Source organism: Miscanthus floridulus, chromosome 3 (genome assembly GCF_019320115.1).
Source record: "Miscanthus floridulus cultivar M001 chromosome 3, ASM1932011v1, whole genome shotgun sequence".
NCBI lineage: Eukaryota > Viridiplantae > Streptophyta > Magnoliopsida > Poales > Poaceae > Miscanthus > Miscanthus floridulus.
Window position 1 is genome coordinate 99852276 of NC_089582.1, and position 22196 is coordinate 99874471.

General features: G+C 40.5%; 2 protein-coding genes across 2 annotated transcripts; both read left to right on the forward strand.

Moving 5' to 3' along the window:
* The first annotated feature begins 1787 nt into the window (after positions 1 to 1787).
* On the forward strand, positions 1788 to 2531 carry LOC136546246 (uncharacterized). Its single transcript, XM_066538208.1, has one exon. The coding sequence runs from the start codon at positions 1847 to 1849 to the stop codon at positions 2183 to 2185; it is 339 nt and encodes a 112-aa protein (XP_066394305.1). The 5' UTR covers positions 1788 to 1846; the 3' UTR covers positions 2186 to 2531.
* Positions 2532 to 20986: 18455 nt separating this feature from the next.
* Positions 20987 to 21694, forward strand: LOC136546247 (uncharacterized). The gene has a single exon (XM_066538209.1). The coding sequence runs from the start codon at positions 21049 to 21051 to the stop codon at positions 21385 to 21387; it is 339 nt and encodes a 112-aa protein (XP_066394306.1). The 5' UTR covers positions 20987 to 21048; the 3' UTR covers positions 21388 to 21694.
* Positions 21695 to 22196: the final 502 nt, after the last annotated feature.

Sequence of the window (22196 nt, forward strand, 5' to 3'; positions counted from 1 at the left end):
TTGTCCACGGATGGTTGAACATTGGTATATATACTATATCGTTATACTTAAGGACAAGTTTCATCAAACTAATTAATAATAGGCATTTTTATTTACAGGTGATACTTTAAGAAAGGTTTCGAATAAAGAAGCATCAAATAGAATAATGAATTCAAGAATAATGAATTTGAACTAACATTGACTGTTGTAAGCGTTTAAAGTAAGTGTATTTGTTTAACTTTGGACTGATGCCTCTTCTTTGAAGAGGGCTGAAGCTGGAATTTTCCATTATCTAAAAAAAGTGAGTATATATTTCATCATCTATGTATTATATCTTATCGCAATGTTTCTACGTATGCTACAAAATCAACGATGACAGTATTCCTACTTAGGTTTTTTATGTGCCTTGTTCAGTTGTTCCTCTAGCTTTCTACAAAGTTGCACATGTTTAGAGGGGTAGCTAGAGGGTGGTCAATGTGGGCTACGAACCATTCTAGCAGTTCTGGGCACTTTGCTGTGATCGGCGATATTCAAAATCATAGTAGTCTTGGATCAACAATGTTCATTTAAATACTTCCGATAGTTTTTACAGCTGGTACCACTAGTACAAACAATGTTCGGTAGTAGTGGTTCCAGACCTATTTCTACTGACATTTAAGTCTGCCGCCAGTGTGAAAGGCCGTGAAATTGCGAACATCATAGGTGTCTACTTGAGATGTGCCACTGTTAATACATTTGCACAGGCGATTCGCTTAATCCAACCTCCAGTGTTAAATAGATTTGCATTGGCGGTTCACCTAAGCCAACCACCGGTGTAAATCATTGACACATGCGGTTGGTTTATGTGAACTGTCAGTGTAATTTTTTTACACAAGCGGTTTACCTAAAGAGCCACCTCTAGAAAATGTTTTCCAGAGGCGGTATAGTAGCATAACCACTAGTGAATTATTTTTATTTTTGACAATTGAAATGAACCCAAATATAAATGGCAGGCAATTATATTTTCATGCATGACAAAACACAATTTACTACAATCTACCATAGTCATCAACCCAAGTGTATATACAACAAAGTTTTCAGCTCATAAGTTCCATGAATTCTCTAATAATCATCTTGTTTAGTTCTAGCCTGGCAAAATCTACAAGATCTCGGTATTGTGGCTGAGCTAACTCGGAGGTATTATCATGATATTTTCCATCAAAGTTCCATGACAGCATTGGAACATGAACCATACTTGCTCGCAGTTGGACGGCAAACAGTACCCCACATAGTAAACTTGTGGATCTTAGATCAAATAAAGTAATGCACATACTGTGACGTACGGTTTATTCGTTTTGTTATGCCTGACTCATCATTCGTCAAGCAAGTGATCTCTCCCAGACAGAGATTATATTCAGTGTTTTTCACTGCAGGGTGCCAAGTAAGCTGGACTGAAACGCATCGATAATCCATAAGATGACACATTTGATACGGAACTTAGCTTAATTCTATAAGAACGAGCGACGTACGACGACGGCCCTGTTTCATTCACTAGTACGTACGCTAGCTTGATATCGTTGGAGTTTGGTGAAACTAACCATGCATCATCGGATCTGATACTGCATTACTTCCAGGACTGAACATTAATTCATCGCCGCCTTGCACGAAATCAGCATCCCATTTAATTAAACTGAGCTTGGATCTTTTTAAGAGCCCAGAAAGCTTCAGTTACCTACGTGACTGATAGTAAATTTATTGCAGTTGCACCCTATATAAATAGCACTGCCTCACTACTCCATTTCGCATCTCTATCTTATACGTAGCGGCGATCGATCTGAGTATCTGACCATCTCGATCACTAGGATCAATCCGAAACTCACTTGCAATAATGGCTGCTCTGAAGATTGCCACCGTGTGCATGCTGCTCCTGTTTGTCGGCTCAGACCTGGCGCGCCCGGCCATTTGCCTTGCATCATCCCCCGATGATCAGGAGGCCGCGGCCGCCGGCGCGCTGCTGCGGGAGCTCCTGGAGCGCGAGCTCACCCAGAAGCTGAGCCTTCTTGCTGAACAGCACGGCGGCGACGTCGGCGAGGTCTGCACTCCCGCGTGCCAGATCTGCCTGATAATCTGCGGGATCACCTGTGTGCTCAACCCCAACCCGGCAACCTGCTTCGCCAACTGCACCGTCGCCAACGGCTGCTTCACCAAGACTTTGCCGGTCGCATAAGCCTGCATGCGTGCATTGCTTTGAGTCAGCCAAGTGTTCTTAGGCTTATCTCGTCAGATTGGTTACTGGTACCATGTGATTCTGTCTTATTTGTATGTGCCCTGTACGGACAAGTTTACAATAAGAACCTGCAGGAGGCACCAGGTTGGCCCGTGCAGACGTCCGGGGCTGGACGGCTCTTGGGAACTGTAGTCGTTGACCATCGTCCTGATGGTTGCTCAGTATCAAATGAATGTAAATGTGCTTGTAAATGTGTTAATCAGTGTCCTCGTTTGTGTGACTGTATAGTTTGTATGCAAATAACAGTCGTTTCATGCGGCTACTCTTAACGATGTACTTCTACGAATATATTATGGGATATATGGGTTGTATGTATATACGTACACCAATCTTCGTACTACTTACATTTGTTTTCTGTTAGTGCCGAAGGGGATACGAAATACTCCCTCTGTCCCACGACAATTGTCGTTCTAGCTCAGTATTTAAGTGACCAGGTTCATAAAGAAGTCCATGTATCTAGTCATATGGATGTCCAGGTTCAGACCTGCAATGATGCACCTGGTTCAGAGCTACGACGACAGAGACAACGGGACGGAGGGAGTAGATCTTATCTATTTTCTACACATAATTTAGCTCTAATAATTAATATATAGAGAGAGAGAGGGGAAAGACTTTTTTTCTGGACGGGTGTGCTCGGACAGAGGAGGAAGAAGAGGGTTGGACTGTTCGGTTTTTATATTGTAGCTAGCTAGGACACTGTTAGGTTCAGACTTGACAATGGTATTATTGAGATAGCACTGTCAGTTTACGTAATGACCAGACATTGGCATATCACTATCAATGCTAGCTCGTACTCTACTCGACAATGATATTACTATCCAGTCGTGGCTTAACCTAGTGTGGATATGGATCTTCACTGCTAGTCAATAGAATCTCAATCGTTGTCCAAGTCTAGACTTATGATCGAACGGTGAAACCGAATCAATATTGGCTCTAGCACATGTAGCAGAAATTATGTATAATAGCACAATTGACAAAAAAGAAGCACCACACAACACATCCAATCCGGCCAGGTGGACAAAACCATATTAAACATTTAGTTCACGAAGTGTGGGGATCGTAGAATATGGCCCAAAAGGCTGAGCTTCACCAAAGGCATCGGTTTATTTAATCTTTCTTCTCGTTCTTTACAACTCAAAAACACATGAATATACTCATTCCGTTTCTTTTCACTTGACATATTTGGTTTGTCCTAAGTTAAAATTTTATATGTCAACCAAACATATGTAAATGCACATTCAAATGCAACATACAAGTTTATGTGCTTGCTCCACCTACTTGTGTGCATTAATTTTTTATTGATTCCCTTCTATTGTCATATCTCTCATTTCTCCCCCTTTCTCAATGCTTTTTCTCCTCCTATCTTATCTTTATGAACTACTTCTCCTCCTTTGTCATTAATGAACACAAAAATGTGAGCTCAATTTTTTAGATAGGTTGAGTTAGCCAACTTGAAATCAATGGGGTGAATATATGTATGTGAGGATCATTAATTCACTTAGGTTCAATCTAGATTATTTACCAAAGAAATTTAACTCGGTTTGATCCAAGGACAAGCTTCTTCACACATCTCTCAATGGTTATCTTGTCCATGTTGAGTTAAACACTTTTAGCTTATTTTCTAGATTGAACACTAGGTTCACAAGCCCACAACATGTCACATGCTACCACTAGATCATATCAAACATAAAAGCAATTGTTGTACCATACAAGCATCAAATTCATTTAGTTTTCATAAATGAGCCTAATAAACATGTGGAATGACTAGATGCACTAAACATGTCCTTAGCAAAGGATGTATGCATGCCAAACAACTTTTACCTTGCTTTGCTCGAAGGAGAGGCATGTCATATAAGTGGGGGTGCATCAACACATATTTGAGAAGACAAGTATGTTCAATTCATTCCTTAGCTTGCAAAACCTTTTCTCATCAAGTGGCTTGGTGAATATATCGGCAAGTTGATCTTTGGTGCCCACACTCTCAATTGAAATGTCACCCTTTTGTTGATGGTCTATTATGAAATAATGGCGGACATCAATGTGCAGTGTTCTTGCATGTTGAACCAGGTTGTTGGTGAGCTTCACGGCACTCTCATTGTCACATAGCAGTGGCACTTGTTTGAAGTTGATTCCAAAATCATCCAAAGTAGCTCTCATCCAAAGTAACTGAGCACAACAGCTACTGGCGGATATGTATTTGGCTTCAGTGGATGAAAGTGCAACACTATTTTTCTTCTTTGATGACCAAGACACAAGTGATCTTCCCAATAATAGACATGTGCCCGATGTGTTCTTTCTATCCACTTTGCATCTCGCATAATCGGAGTCCGAATATCCAATTAACTCAAAGTTTGGCCCCTTAGGATACCACAATCCAACATTTTGTGTATGCTTAAAATACCTCAATATTCTTTTTATTGTCTTCAAATGACTTTCTCTTGGTGAGGCTTGAAATCTAGCACACATGCATATACTAAACATAACATCCGACCTTGATGCGGTCACATAGAGTAGGCTTCCAATCATAGACCGATATAACTTTTGATCCACCATATTGCCACTAGCATCACTATCCAAATGCTCATTTGTCCCCATAGGTGTCACACCCCAAAATTTTTGATTTTGGGTTATGAATACAAAACATTAAATAAAATAAATGGTTTAAATATTTATATAAAATTTATAAAGGTCAAATTAAGTTTTTGCCAATTTAGATACAGAATAGTGTGGTTTTCCAAATTTTCTAAATTAATTTGATGGGCTTTTGTTGATGTGGTGCTTATCTGTTGCTTGTTTTTGGTGATTTTGTGTGTGGTAAGTTTTAAAAACACATTTAGACATCATCCGATCCTTCCCGGGAATTTTCCGGAGCCTTTTCCCATTTTCCTATAGCTTAATAATCCAATTTTTGGATGCTCTAAAATCTCTTTTCATGAGCTCCTTGAAGGCATTTTTTCCTCCAAATAGGTGCTCTAGGAAACTTTTTCTTTAGAGCATGATTTTTCCTAGGTAACGAGAGAATCCGGCAAAGAAGACCAACGAACCAACACTTGGGCAATTGAAGCATCACCACAAGCAATGATATGATGTTGCATGACTCCCACTAGGAGCTATAGAGACAAATCATTTGATTACATAATAATAAGCAATGACAAAAGCAATCTTCAGTTGAGAGACATGGAATACAAGATGGATGGCACTAGTAGCTGGAGGAAATTTCTCCAAAATCTCTAAGGGACCGAAGACCTTGAGTGATAACTTGTTACTAGACAGATACGTAAATGAAGATTGAACATCAGGTTGGAGTTTCAAGTAGACAGAATCCCCCACTAAGAACTAGTGCACTGCTTGAGTTTTCACCCTGTTGCTAAGCACGCATGAGATGATGTTCCGACATAGATCATTCATCAAGTTATGTTCAAACTAACATAGAGTTCTGTGACTGGGCAAATAGTGTTAGGCACAATGTGCCAAAGTGTAGAGGAGGGTGACTGATGAGGATATCACTCCTTTGGATATAAGCCATGGAGAAAAAGGGGACCAGTGTGGGCATCCAAGTCATCCAAGTAATGGTGGAGGCCCAGTCCAACATATAAGTCATCCAATACTTTTAATCTTTCATCATCCTATTCTTCTAAAATGTCATCTTTTCTTCTATCAGCTTATTGATTTTTACCAAATTTGATGCAATAAAATAACATGCAAATCAAGCTCATATATGCACACATAACAGCCATGGTACCATATAGTAATACTATACATACAACTAAGTGTTCATGGACCCTCTTGGTTCGTTCCACATGAGGAGCTGGGTGGGATTAAGTGTTTATGGATCCTCTTGGCAGTAGACCATACTTTACTTCATAATATCTATATATCAAAGTTCATGGATCGTATATTCTATCAAAACTCATGGATCCTCTTGGCAATAGACCTCTTGACAGTAGACGTTACTTTGTATCGAAGTTCATGATCCTCTTGGCAGTGACATTACTTTATATCAAATTTCATTGGGTAGCTCCTTCCGATCGATCCCTAAGTGTTCATGGATCCTTATACTTCATATCAAATTTAATTTGGACTAGAGCTTGAAGTAGTATTTCATTGATCCTTATACTTTACATCAAATTTCATTTGGACCACCTTGAAGAAGTATCGGGGTAGCCCTTTTCGGTCATAAGTATGCAGTTATACTTTATATCAAATTTCATTTGGACCAGTATCATGAACACTAAACTTTTCTCTAGTGCACATATTTTATTTGATGAGCATCATGTGGTATGGACAATGGGCCATCCAACGAATTGCAATCAATCACATGTTTATTCTGATGAAGTTTAATCGGGCCAATAATTAATCCTCTAGAAGTAAGATATATAAACAAAGACAACCTTGATGTCTCAGTGAGCTTCAATACATTCTTTAAGGTGTCCACAAAAATTCCATTGTACTTCTGGTCCTTGTAGTATATCTCCTTTTGTACTTCTTGCCAAATAAATTCTGGTCCTTGTAGTATATCTCCTTCTGTTCCATTGGGATTGATCTCCTGCTACATTTTTTATAACAATCTAAAGTATAGTAGCTATTTGTCTAGCCTTCAACGCAGTTCTTGGATCTTGAAAAGAATAAATGTTAAACCCATCTTGCCTTGGGAAACATATTTGCTTCAGGTTGTTGTCAAAAATAGATTTCTTTGTACTAGGAACTAACCACATGGAAAATGTAAATACCTTTCTCAGGTATACAATGTTCCATAAGCATGGAAGGGAAGACGGTTTATGTTTATTGTAGAGACCGTCAAAAGACACTAAGCAAGAAAGGGATGAAAACACAGGAAAAAAACTATGAACAAACATTACAAGGCATTGTGCCACTGTTGGATGGAGAAGTGGAGGCATTGCTTGATCTTGAAAAGGTGCACAATTACTTCCTTCTTAAAAGCAGACTTCTAGGAACCAAGATTAGGAATCCTTCCATCAAAGATTAGAGCATTTCTTTCATTCCAAATACACCAAGCACCTATCATAAAAACTTCTATGAAGAATGGCTGAGCTAAGATCCCCTTAGCAGTAACATGTTTCCTCTGCATATTAGCTTCCTCCTCCCAAATAATACCCAAGGAAACCATTTGGTGATAGCAGGACGGTGAAAGAATAAATGTTCAATAGGCTCCTCCACATTGTTTAGCATAGAACACAATAGTAGCCTTCCTCTAGAAACTTGTTTCTTCTTCTTAGCATATTTCTAGTGTTGAGCCTATCATTTAGTAGAAGACAAACGAAGAACTTGATCTTTGGAACACATCTGGCCTGCCATATCCATGTGATAGCTCTAGGAGGATGTAGAGATGCAAATTGGTACTAATAGTACTTATTGGATGAATAATTTTGAGGTCCCCTAATGAAACTCTAGCAGTCATTGGCATTAGGAAGAATAGGCTGCATTAGAAGAAGTTCATCCTTCAGTTCCAAGAACTTATTGTATGCCTCTCTAGACATTGGGATTCTGAAGCAGCTTAATAAAGAGTCTGCATTTCTAAACTTCCAAAGAGAAATTCCTAGTACTCTTGCAATTTAAAACAGATTGGGATACTTCTATGAGTGAATAACAACAAAATAAAAGATCATCCCAGAAGTTGACAGTATCACCTTTGTTTAGGGTGCAGAAAAGCAACACCTCTATACTGAATGTGGAATCTAAGAATATCCTTCGACCAAAACGAACCCTTCTTTCTTCTAAGATGAGGAACTCCATCAAGGTAATATTTCTACCAGATGAGTTTAACCAACTAAATATCCTCCTTATAGAATTTATCTAAATGCTTCAGTAGGAGAGCATCGTTTTGGAGACTTACGTTAATGATACCCAGACCACCTTTGTCCTTGGGCTTCATGACAATCTTCCAAGCTCCCAAGTTATACCCTTTTTTCTAAAATCACTCCCTCTCCAAAGATAGTTCTTCCTATGTTTGTCAATGATATCAACAAATGTGACTGACAATTTCAGTGAGCACATGTAATAGGTTGGGAGGGAGGAAAGCATATAATTGACTAATTAGAGTCTTCCAGCATAAGAAAGGAATTGTGAACTAGTAGACAATCTTCTTTCAATTCTACAGATTAGGGGAGGCCCTTGTTCTTGATCTTGTTCGCCTATGTCGACTAGTCCTCTTGAATCAATACTTGAGCCCAGATTGATATACTTCATCTATATTTGTAATGTCAGTTGATTGTGTTCTTCTCATTCTTGCTTGTATTCTCTGTTCGCTTGTAGGAAAATCCTTCTAGGCAAGGTCAATCGCATTGCGGGTGGTTGATAACCAATGGAGTTGTGGGTTTAGTGGTTGTAGGGGTACAAATCATACTTGGTTTCAAGCCTAGATTGGGAACATCGAGTATCCGCACATGGAATCTATCATACCTATTGAAAGATTGGTCGGTCCACGTCTCCATCAGTGACCATACAATGCTTTGATCTTTGTTAACTATAATGTTGTGTGGAAACATGTGTTGTACTAGCATTTAGATAATGGCAACCAGAAGACACTAAACTAGGAAATCATGAACAAAGCACCATGAGTAAGTCTAGACACATTGATTAACATGTTCTATATATCCATTCGTCTGAGGCTGGTACACCAAACTCATGCTCATGCACAAGGTTGTACCACTACGCTTTAACATAGTTTGCACAAAATGATTGTGCAAATACGATCATGGTTAGAGATCATAGACTGGAGCATATCGTGGAGTTTGTAAACATGATCCATGAATGTGTGAGCAAACAAGAGAGTACTAAAATGGGGAGATAGTGGTATGAAATGGCATATTGAGTGAGTTTATCAACCACTACAAAGATGAAGTTCTAGGTATTGGAACAAGGTAAACTACATCAATGACATTGTCGACACGGAAATTCATCCCGTGCTGAGGGCACACGAGCAAGCCGGAAGGGTTCGCTCGATCGAGCTGGAGATCCACCTAGCTTCGACGCAGGGATGGCCGATCCTGCGCACTCCTCCTGAGACATGCTAGTCAATTTGACCCTACAATTGACAAGAAGAGAAAGTTTATCAGTAATTTAGGGCGGAATGTGCCGGTGTTGCCAGATAGTCCTGATGTGTGGCTCTGAGAGTCGATATAAAAGGAGATTGACTAAATAGTTCATAAGAATAAATTAGTTAAAGCTCGTGGGGTTGTGTAAGAAGAATCGGTTATTGTTCAGGATGAAAATCATTACTTAAACAAATATTGGTCAATGGCAATAAGATGTCAACAATAATTGGTTTATGCTAAGCCAATGACTACGAGTAACCGAACCTCTTTTATATAAAAGAAACAGTTCATCACCATTCAACCATTTAATAAAGATAAATCTAATGAACATATTAGATCTCATCTATCGTTATGACCAGTGGGGCATGAGGCAGAATTATGCAGGCCGTAGAAACAACAATAGACTCGATGACCCTAACTTATCACTAATATCAGTGGGGCATGAGGTAGAATCATGCAGGTCATAATACAATAATAAGATCATGGAGCTAACACATCTTTCAACATATCTCTACTTCAATGATCTCGTGATGTAAACTGTTCATGAAAGTGCTCGATATCGGCTAAAAGAGCCAATTTAGGCATAGCGCACAGTTAAAGTCATGCCCTCTCAGGAACAGATCTACCAAACAACGATCCCCACTCCATGGTGCTAATAGTGGGGTGTGAGGCGGGATCACACAGGCTATGATAACGGGCCATAGAACAGTTTTTGCTAGCCAATAGATCTACTACAGATTAGACATGCCATAACCACACGCTATGCACGATCAAGATTGATATAAAACAGCCGATCAAACACAACTCATCATTTAAAACACAGATTAGGTCAGTTTAGATTAACAAATGATGGGTTAAACAAGATATAAGGCCGATCAAGATCAATCTCAATTGGGCAAAGTGATATTGCTATAATTAAATAAATAATGGAAGCAATAAGCAATATCGGTAACTTAATGAATCTATCCGAAGGATCACCACCCTTAGATAGAGCCAATAACTTGACCTTAATCTAGTTCGAGTAGTGGAGGTTGACTGGATCGATGTAGCCTTACTTGAACTAGACAAGAATCGATAACTAACTTATACCAGAGTCGCAGTGGAGGTCGACCGGATCGATGCAGCCGTACGAATAGAGGTATAAGCCATGACGGTACTTACAGACAAGTAGTGGAGGTCGACCGGATCAATGCAGCCGTACTCGCTGAAGAACTCGCCGAGATCTACTCTACTCCTACTCCTAAGGGGTGATCAGAGCCAAAAAAAAGTAAGTAACTTGTATTGGATTGATTGTCTTTTACAATAGCCGGGGTCCACTATTTATACCCAGAGTCTAAGCATGAATCCTACTCAAGTACGACTTGGTACAATCTTTGCTATGAAGAAAATATTCCTATCTTAAGATAACTTGGACCCTAATCTTTCCCCTTTTGTAGAGTCCGATATGTATTTTCCTGACATCGATCGTGGTTCATTATCATCATCTGCTGACGTCATTTAAAGAGAGCTGATTCCAGTGTCGCACCCGAACCGGCTGATATCGATCCTCATGCAACCAATTCCTTGATTGGCACTAACTTGGAAGCCTGTGAGTTTCCACGTTCTTCTCTCAAATTTTGGTGTAAACACATGCCCCCCAATTTTGGGACAAAATGGTTTTATTCCAAAATTCCAGTTTATTGGTTTACCATACCGCAACCGTTTTATCCGAGATGTACGCATAACTTCTAACTTCCTGGCCCGAGTCTTGTACAATAGCCCACCAGTATCTCTTCTGACTCACTTGGCCTTTCTGCTTTCTCCTTCTTTCTCAAGCCAACCTCAACAGCTGACACCGTCACCAACAAGGCTTCAAACCCTAGCAAATCTTCCGTTCGATCGAGCCATCATCCAAGCAATCTTTGTCAAATTCAAACCTATTTTGGCTATAATGGCGACCATTGACCATGTCCTTGAGGTATGCCTCCAAATCTCCACTCTCGAAGCATCAGTCGCTACTTAGTATTTCTTTCTTTCTCAAATTTATTTCATCTGATTTCTAGGAAATGAGGAACGAAATCTTGATTCCTTCAGTTATTACTCCCAATGTCTATTTTCTTGGGCCTATGGGTGATCCTGATCCAGCTGATTTCGCCCATCAAGAAACCAACCAAATCCCCTTCAAACAGTCTGCAGTCGATTTGTCCTCTTGGAATACCAAAACTCCCTTCAGAAACTAGCCAAAGGTGCCTAAGGGATGGAGAAATTGGTTACGTAGGGTGTCCAAGAAAAAGGACAGAGATTAGGAACTTTATGATCTGAATCAATGCTTGACTCTTTCATTGTCTGGGATGGAGAGGAACGACTCACTTCTGATTGCTGCATCTTCTGTGCCGGCCTCGTCGTCGGATTCTTCTTACTCCTACAATGGCGATGACGCCCAGTGTTTCTTTCATGAGTGGAGAATGGCACAGAATCATTATGCTGAGGCGACTTGAGAGAATGGCCAACTCGAGATCCACCTCGAGGTATCTCAGGCTGCCCTTCATGCGGCCAAGGAGGAGGCCATTGCCGTTCGAGCGCGGCTGGCCCAATCTGATGCTGCGGTGGAAGGTAAGATGAGTTCCATGAATGCTTCCATTTTGATTCCCACTGTCTTTGTCTTGATGGTCTTTCTGTTCCTATGATTGCCAGCCCTGATGGTGTAGTTGGAGTCTCTCCAACTAGTGGCGAACGCAGCCGCGAACGCCATCAATGCTCAGGGTTCCCCCATTAATGCTCATCTCCAAGACATACTGGCCCACATTCAGGAGATCGCCCTCCATGGCGTTCGTCATGGCGCGTCAGTGGTGCTAAACGTGGTGCTAGTCCAGATCAGGTACGAGCTCCACACCATGGAGACCAGTTTCCCAATGGGCGATGGTCTTGAGGAACATGAGGACTTGATGAAAGAATTCATCATAGCGGCGGAGGCTATCGTGGACATCACATCCGCTCAGAATGTGGTAAACAAAGTCTTTGATTAGATTGTACTTAGGGCAAATAGATGAATGAAATCTTTTGCTCATCTATGAATATGTCTTAGTGCAATGCCCCGATGCATTACTGTCTTTGTTTTTATTTCTTGCTCTAGAGGCGATACATATCGTATCGGCTTTTATGTCTTTGAAGATTTTTTTTATTTTTTTAACTAGAGGCGATACCCTTTTGGTACCGGCTATTAGAGCCGATGACTAAATGAGTTGGCTATCAAGTGTTGATCAACTTCTAGGATAACATCCCTTTAAATATTTTATCGCAGAACTTTTCATACCAAAGGTTAAACGATTGATCAACCCATGTCAAGCATCCCATTAGCGAAACAGAACTCTTTTAAGAAATCTTATCAACTCTAAATCGCACTTACTACTCGACTTAGCATTCACATGCGTCAACCTAAACCCATCTCCAGGGCTAATGCTTATTTTTTCCTTAATCCAATGGCCGTTGTGAAGCCATGACTATTTACTAAAACAAACTCTCAGAGCCGATTGCTTGCATCGGCTGCTGGCTTTCATTGCTGATTTTAATGAAGCCTCCTTCCCATAACTTGCTAGAAAAGCATTCGAAGTCTCCTAGTTCCCAGAAGACTGGATTGGCTGTTGCGATGCTCACAGTCTCATCAGCGTGAACCAGTTCGACATCATCTCCATGCCATTGAATCAAACACTGATGCATGGTCGATGGTATGCAATAGCTCACATGAATCCAATCATGACCAAGGAGCAAACTGTATGACCATTTTCCATCGATGACGAAGAATGTGGTGAGCAGAGTCTTACTCCTGATTGTCAATTCGACATTCATTGCCCCCCCGGGTCTTAGACGCATTACCCTCGAAGTCCTTAAGCATCATGTCAGTCTCCATCAGATCTCCTGGTCCCTTGCCAAGTTTACAAAAAGTGGTGTAAGGCATGAGATTGATAGAAGCACCTCCGTCCACCAACATCTTATTCATCGGCTTCCCATCAACCAAACATTTTACATATAAAGCCTTTAGGTGCTGATGCTTGATTGGTTTATCAAATATTGCTTGTTGTATAACCGTTAACTTGGCAACTATCTCCTCATACTCCGATTCATCAAAATCTGAATAAACTTCTTGATCTGCCAGAGTTCTAAATTCTGATGGCAACAGAAAAGCCATTTGGATATTAGCCGATGGTTTCTTTCTATCAGCTGTTTGCTTAGCACGCCATACTGGAGGCTTGCTAGATGCTTGAGTCTGTTCCAACTCTTTATTCCTTAGGCATTGCACCCTTCTCTTCTGGCTTCTTATCAGACCTCCTGGACACCATTGGCCTTCCTGTCAAACATATTCTCTCTCATTGCCTTCTTCTTCATAATCAGCCCAATCTTGATCGGCAACTCTTTTTCCCAGCTGATTATGAATACTCTCATTTTTTAAGCATCGATCCATATTACTATGATGATATGCATCTTGAGCATGGATAGACCGGTAGTTGGTTTGAGATTGCCTAAACTCCTAATATTGATTGCTGCATTCTGGACAGTCATGTCTGGTAGGCAACTTCAAACCTTCATTCCAGCAATGTCTGAAGAAAGGACAATTCCAATATGATTTGGCTTGTTTCCTTTGATACCTCTCTCTTTCCAGTTGACGCTGGTGTTCTTGATCCTCTAACCAACGCTGATAATCCTTTTCCTTCTACCGCTGCCACTTATTCAACGGAATCCGAGATGTAACTTATGGCTTTGTTGCCCCATCTTTTGATGTTTTCTCTTGCTTATATCGGTTCTTTTGCTTATCGCGACGTCTTCTAATTTCTCTGTACTCGTTAGCCGATATTTGCATCTCAGGATCGACTGTTCTAGCTTCTCTTGATTTGATTGATGTTAGGACCTTAGTCTTTCCTTTAATCAGCCTAGCATCAACCATGTTTTGATCTCCTAGGAAAGGATTATCATCAACTTTCATTTTCCGAGGCGTATTAAATTTGAGCCTTCCTTGCTAAATAGTCCTCTGTATATGCTGCCGAAAAATTTTGCATTCATTTGTGGAATGAAAAGTAGCATTATGGAACTTGCGGAACTTCTTATTCTTCAACTAATTAGGGGGCAACATAACATGATTATCGGGCAACTTGATTTGCCCCTTCTCAAGCAAGAAATTAAAGAGCTTGTCTGATTTTGTGACATCAAAGTCATAGCTCTCCTCGACTCCTCTTCCCCAAGGATTTGGCACCATTACTGTCTTTTTGCCCTAATTCCATTCAGCTGCAGCAACCTCTTCCTCTTCATCTTCATAGCCGTCATCGACTGAGTATGGATTATAAGCTTCGACCACTGTGGTACTCTTCTAGAATTGGATATCTCTGCGCATACTCTAGAATTGGCTATTGCGCTGCCACTCATTGAGCCAATTGACCCAAGTTGTCAAATTCTTGTCCCAGCAGCTTTTCTTTCCACATTGGCAGCATTCCTTGAATGACTAAAGCAGCTAGTTGATCATCAGCCAAGTTTAAGGAGAAGCATAAGTTCCTAGTTTCTCAGAACATCTAAAGAAACTCAGTGTCCGATTCATTAGTCTTCTGCCTTATAATTGTCAGATCGGTAATCTTCTTTTCTCCAGTCCCTATGTAAAAATATGTATGAAACTTCTTCTCTAGGTTAGCCCAATTGGCAATGGAGTTGACTGGTAGTGATGAAAACCAAGAGAAGGTTGGCCCTGACAGGGACAAAGAGAAGAAACAAACTCGATGGGCATCCTCAACTGATGCCTGCCCAATTGCGTAAGATACCGACTAACATGTTCTATCATGCTTGTATTGTCTTGGCCAGTGAACTTAGCGAACTCTGGGAGCCTATAATTTGTGGGAAGAGAAACCAAATCATACCATTCTAGATATGGGCGTTTGTACAAGAAGGTTAGCCCTTTTGGCTTTAGACCGAACTGATTCTTCATCATCTTGGTCACCCTGAGCAACAACTCATCAGCATTTGAATTTGGATTTCTCTGCATCTGCTGACCCATCTATGGATTGAAATTCCATGTGCCTTGATGCCCTAGATTTGGAATCATGTGAAGAGTGTTATAATCTATGCCATAATGATACCCTTGTGGAATCTCTATCTGCTAGTTCCTTTGCTGGTTTGCTGCTTGAAGTCTCTGATTATAGACATGAGGATCTATATCTCTACAGATCCTTTGGATTGATGGTGCTATTTTTTTAGCCAACGATGGTATGTGGCCTGATGTGACAAAATTGCTCACCTGGATCTGATCTTGCCCCGCCGACTATTGCACATGTTGTACTAACGGTCCAGGATTATCTATATCTAATTCATAGTAGTTCCATGAGCTTGTTTAGATGAACCCTAAACTACCTAGATATCATCACTACCAGCTGATGTTACTTCTTGATGACTAGTACTGACTTGATTAGTCCCTTGGGTAGCTGGATGTGGAATGTTGTAACAAGCCAGACCAACTTGACCAACTAGAGACCCATGAATTACCTCTTTCATGGTGTTGTGGAATGTGTCCAAGAAAGCTTCATTATGGCTGGATATGGCATCACGAATAGATTTGTCTACAATTTCCGTAAAGAAATGCCTGTCTTCAGCTTCAACTGTATCTGTCTGCCCGTGTAATAGAACTCTTGGTAGTGGAAATTTCTGAACAATTGTGTTGTCATGTGTTTTGGTGTAGGACAACAAACATTTGTTCTGAAATTCTTCTGTAGCTTTGCCAATGACATCTTTATCTCCATCAGGTAGATCTTCATAATGTACCATAAGGATATCGTTGTTGTTGTGAACCGCCATGACGATTGTGGTGTCCCACCAAGCATGCCAGAAACATGTGTCAACATGGAAATTCGTCTCGTGCCGAGGGCACACGAGCAAGCCAGAAGGGTCCGCTCAATAGAGCTGGAGATCCGCCTAGCTTCAGCGTAGGGATGGTCGATCCTACGCACTCCTCCTGAGACGTGCTAGTCAATTTAACCCTACAATTGACAAGGAGAGAAAGTTTATCAGTAATTTAGGGTAGAACATGTCATTGTTGCTAGATAGTCCCGAATGTACGGCTCTAAGAGCTGATATGAAAGGAGATCGACTAAATAGTCGATTCTAGCATATTCATAAGAATAAATCAGTTAAAGCTCGTGGGGTTATGTAAGAAGAATCAGTTATTGTTCAGGATGAATATCATTACTTAAACAAATATTGGTCAATGGCAATAAAATATCAACAATAATTGGTTTATGCTAAGCCAATGACTGCAAGTAACCGAACCCCTTTTATATAAAAGAAATAGTTCATCACCATTCAACCATTTAATAAAGATAAATCTAATGAACATATTAGATTTCATCTATTGCTATGACCAGTAGGGCATGAGGCAGAATCATGCAGGCCGTAGAAATAATAATAGACTCGACGACCCTAACTTATCACTAATATCAGTGGGGCATGAGGTAGAATCATGTAGGCCATAATACAATAATAAGATCATGGGGCTAATACATCTTTCAACCTATCTCTACTTCAACGATCTCATGATGTGAACTATTCGTGAAATTGCTCGATATCGGCTAAAACAGACGATCCAAGCATAGCGCATAGTTAAAGTCATGCCCTCTCAGGAACAGATCTACCAAATAACGATCCCCACTCCATGGTGCTAAAAGTGGGATGTGAGGTAGGATCACACAGGCCATGATAACGGGCCATGGAACAGTTTTCGCTAGCCAATAGATCTACTCAAGATCAGACATGTCTTAACTGCATGCTATGCACTGTCAAGATTGATATAAAATAGCCGATAAAACATAATTCATTATTTAAAGTGCAGATTAGATCAGTTTAGATTAACAAATGTTGGGTGAAACAAGATATAAGGCTCATCTAGATCAATCTTAATCAGGCGAAGTGATATTGCTGTAATTAAATAAATAATGGAAGCAATAAGCAATATCGGTAATTTAATGAATCTATCCGAAGGAACGCCACCCTTAGATAGAGGTATAAGCCATGACGGTACTTACAGACAAGCAGTGGAGGTCGATCGGATCGATGCAGCCGTACTCGCTGAAGAACTCACCGAGATCTATTCTACTCTACTCCTAAGGGGTGGCCGGAGCCGAAAAAAAGTAAGTAACTTATATTGGATTGATTGTGTGTCTTTTACAATAGTCGGGGCTCACTATTTATACCCGGAGCCTAAGCACGAATCCTACTCAAGTACGACTCATTACAATCTTTGGTATGAAGAAAATATTCTTATCTTAAGATAACTAGGACCCTAATCTTTCCCCTTTTGTAGAGTCCGATATGTATTTTCCTGACGCCGATAGCAGTTCATTATCATCACCTGTTGACGTCATTTAAAGAGAGTCAATTCCAGTGTCGCACCCGAACTGGCTGATATCAATCCTCATGCAACTGATTCCTTGATTGGCACAAACTTGGAAGCCTACGAGTTCCCGCGTTCTTCTCCCAAATTTTGGTGTAAACAGACGTCCATAGACACCATCTTCCAATCATGAGCAAGAATAGGTAAATGTTGCAACAAGCTAGGTGATTTTCTATGATCAGGCTTGGCTTGGTTATAAATAGAGCAAGATTGCACCCAAGGTTTAGTTGTTGCTTCATGTGAGGCCATCAGAAGAGCTACTTAGTCCTTTTGTAGGTAACAATAAAACCTAAATGTTCCTTCATAGTACTATCATGAAAGGCTTGAAACACTTTCTGATGCAAAGGTGTAGTTGTGCAACTAGATCTTAACTTTATAACTAACACCTTGGGACAATGTATAATGTCCCTAAAATGAAACGAAAAGGGCTAACTAGGCAAAAAGATGTTGAATCATAGGATCTTGATCATAGTAGAAACCAAAAGTTCAACCACTGATGCATAGTAACTAAGAGAGGCAACAATTGACAAGGAGAATGATGTTGAGAAGGAGCATCAACTACACCTTTTCCATATTGTTCTTGCAAATAATCTTATATTAGAAACCCCAAGAACTTGGTAAAGAAATTCTACTACCATGTAGTACGCAATCTCTTTGCAAACAAATCAACTAAGCCTTTTTATTTGTGAAAATGATGAATTCGCCATGTTGGAGATAGGATATCGACTATGCAATATCCAAGTTAATAGCCATGTATGATTTTCACATCTGTGTAAAGACCTCTTGTCTTGAGACCAAGCCCTACTAACATAACCAAGAGGGTTGTCTTCATGTGTAAGCACAACACCAATACTAGCATCACACACATCAACTTCAGTGCAAAAGGATTTTGTGAAGTCTGGCATATGCTAGGACAAGTGTTGTCACTAGAGAAATCAAGGCTTGAAGTGATGATTCAGTTGCAGGGGTCCACACAAAGAATGTATGCTTGCGTTGAAGATTACTCAGGGTCAGGTTTATTTAGTGAAGGGATCGTGACACCTAAGAAAAGGGTAAATTAGGTCACTTAAAAACTAAAGCCAAAGACCACTTATACCTTTGTGGCAATCCAAGGACTTGATCAAGTGAGAATTGATAACTAGTAACATGACTATGGTAGAGTTCTAGTGTAGATTAGGGGCGGCGCACGGGTCCCTCAAACGAAAAAAATTATAAGAATGATACTTTCAAGTATAATTCAAAAGGGGACAACCTCGAGTAATGAAAAATGTAATGGAATTACATGATATAATTATGGTGATATAATAAATGTTTTGCACATTGTCTAATAGAAAATGGGACAACCTGGGGTTTGAAAAAATGATTTGAATTGACTTTTCTTCTATAATGCAATTGGAGGATGTAACACCACCTCGTTAACTGACTGTCCACGGATGGTTGAACATTGGTATACATACTATATCGTTATACTTGAGGATAAGTTTCATCGAACGTGGTACTTTAAGTAAGGTTTCGAATAAAGAAGCATCAAATAGAATAATGAATTTGAACTAACATTGACTGTTGTAAGCGTTTAAAGTAAGTGTATTTGTTTAACTTTGGACTGATGCCTCTTCTTTGAAGAGGGCTGAAGCTGGAATTTTCCATTATCTAAAAAAAGTGAGTATATATTTCATCATCTGTGTATTATATCTTATCGCAATGCTTCTACGTATGCTACAAAATCAACAATGAGAGTATTCCTACTTAGGTTTTTTATGTGCCTTGTTCAGTTGTTCCTCTAGCTTTCTACAAAGTTGCACATGTTTAGAGGGGTAGCTAGAGGGTGGTCAATGTGGGCCACGAACCATTCTAGCAGTTCTGGGCACTTTGCTGTGATCGGCGATATTCAAAATCAATATACTTGGATCAACAATGTTCATTTAAATACTTCCCGATAGTTTTTACAGCTGGTACCACTAGTACAACAATGTTCGGTACTAGTGGTTGCAGACCTATTTCTACAGACATTTAAGTCTGCCGCCAGTGTGAAAGGCAGTGAAATTGCGAACATCATATATAGGTGTCTACTTGAGATGTGCCAGTGTTAATACATTTGCACAGGCAGTTCGCTTAATTCAACCTCCAGTGTTAAATAGATTTGCATTGGCGGTTCACCTAAGCCAACCACCGGTGTAAACCATTGACACAGGCAGTTGGTTTATGTGAACTGTCGTGTAATTGGCGGTTCACCTAAGCCAACCACCGGTGTAAACCATTGACACAGGCGGTTGCTTTATGTGAACTGTCGTGTAATTTTTTTTACACAAGCGGTTTACCTAAAGAGCCACCTCTAGAAAATGTTTTCCAGAGGCGGTATAGTAGCATAACCACCAGTGAATTATTTTTATTTTTAACAATTGAAATGAACCCAAATATAAATGACAGGCAATTATATTTTCATGCATGACAAAACACAATTTACTACAATCTACCATAGTCATCAACCCAAGTGTATATACAACAAAGTTTTCAACTCATAAGTTCCATGAATTCTCTAATAATCATCTTGTTTAGTTCTAGCCTGGCAAAATCTACAAGATCTCGGTATTGTGGGTGAGCTAACTCGGAGGTATTATCATGATATTTTCCATCAAAGTGAATTATATTATTTCTTTCACGATGAACCGGGACATGACCAGTAGCTTCCATGAAAGCATTGGAACATGAACCATACTTGCTCGCAGTTGGACGGCAAACAGTACCCCACATAGTAAACTTGTGGATCTTAGATCAAATAAAGTAATGCACATACTGTGACGTACGGTTTATTCGTTTTGTTATGCCTGACTCATCATTCGTCAAGCAAGTGATCTCTCCCAGACAGAGATTATATTCAGTGTTTTTCACTGCAGGGTGCCAAGTAAGCTGGACTGAAACGCATCGATAATCCATAAGATGACACACTTGAAACGGAACTTAGCTTAATTCTATAAGAACGAGCGACGTACGACGACGGCCCTGTTTCATTCACTAGTACGTACGCTAGCTTGATATCGTTGGAGTTTGGTGAAACTAACCATGCATCATCGGATCTGATACTGCATTACTTCCAGGACTGAACATTAATTCATCGCCGCCTTGCACGAAATCAGCATCCCATTTAATTAAACTGAGCTTGGATCTTTTTAAGAGCCCAGCAAGCTTCAGTTACCTACGTGACTGATAGTAAATTTATTGCAGTTACACCCTATATAAATAGCACTGCCTCACTACTCCATTTTGCATCTCTATCTTATACGTAGCGGCGATCGATCTGAGTATCTGACCATCTCGATCACTAGGATCAATCCGAAACTCACTTTGCAATAATGGCTGCTCTGAAGATTGCCACCGTGTGCATGCTGCTCCTGTTTGTCGGCTCAGACCTGGCGCGCCCGGCCATTTGCCTTGCATCATCCCCCGATGATCAGGAGGCCGCGGCCGCCGGCGCGCTGCTGCGGGAGCTCCTGGAGCGCGAGCTCACCCAGAAGCTGAGCCTTCTTGCTGAACAGCACGGCGGCGACGTCGGCGAGGTCTGCACTCCCGCGTGCCAGATCTGCCTGATAATATGCGGGATCACCTGTGTGCTCAACCCCAACCCGGCAACCTGCTTCGCCAACTGCACCGTCGCCAACGGCTGCTTCACCAAGACTTTGCCGGTCGCATAAGCCTGCATGCGTGCATTGCTTTGAGTCAGCCAAGTGTTCTTAGACTTATCTCGTCAGATTGGTTACTGGTACCATGTGATTGTGTCTTATTTGTATGTGCCCTGTACGGACAAGTTTACAATAAGAACCTGCAGGAGGCACCAGGTTGGCCCGTGCAGACGTCCGGGGCTGGACGGCTCTTGGGAACTGTAGTCGTTGACCATCGTCCTGATGGTTGCTCCGTATCAAATGAATGTAAATGTGCTTGTAAATGTGTTAATCAGTGTCCTCGTTTGTGTGACTGTATAGTTTGTATGCAAATAACAATCGTTTTATGCGGCTACTCTTAACGATGTACTTCTACGAATATATTATGGCATATATGGGTTGTATGTATATACGTACACCAATCTTCATACTACTTACATTTGTTTTCTGTTAGAGCCGAAGGGGATACGAAATAGATCTTATCTATTTTCTACACATAATTTAGCTCTAATAATTAATATATAGAGAGAGAGAGAGCGGAAAGACTTTTTTTTGGACGGGTGTGCTCGGACAGAGGAGGAAGAAGAGGGTTGGACTGTTCGGTTTTTATATTGTAGCTAGCTAGGACACTGTTAGGTTCAGACTTGACAATGGTATTATTGAGATAGCACTGTCAGTTTAAGTAATGACCAGACATTGGCATATCACTATCAATGCTAGCTCGTACTCTACTCGACAATGATATTACTATCCAGTCGTGGCTTAACCTAGTGTGGATATGGATCTTCACTGATAGGTCAATAGAATCTCAATCGTTGTCCAAGTCTAGACTTATGATTATT

Coding starts and splice junctions, on each gene's coding strand:
- LOC136546246 (XM_066538208.1), top strand. CDS start 1,847: ATGGCTGCTCTGAAGATTGCCACCGTGTGCATGCTGCTCCTGTTTGTC.
- LOC136546247 (XM_066538209.1), top strand. CDS start 21,049: ATGGCTGCTCTGAAGATTGCCACCGTGTGCATGCTGCTCCTGTTTGTC.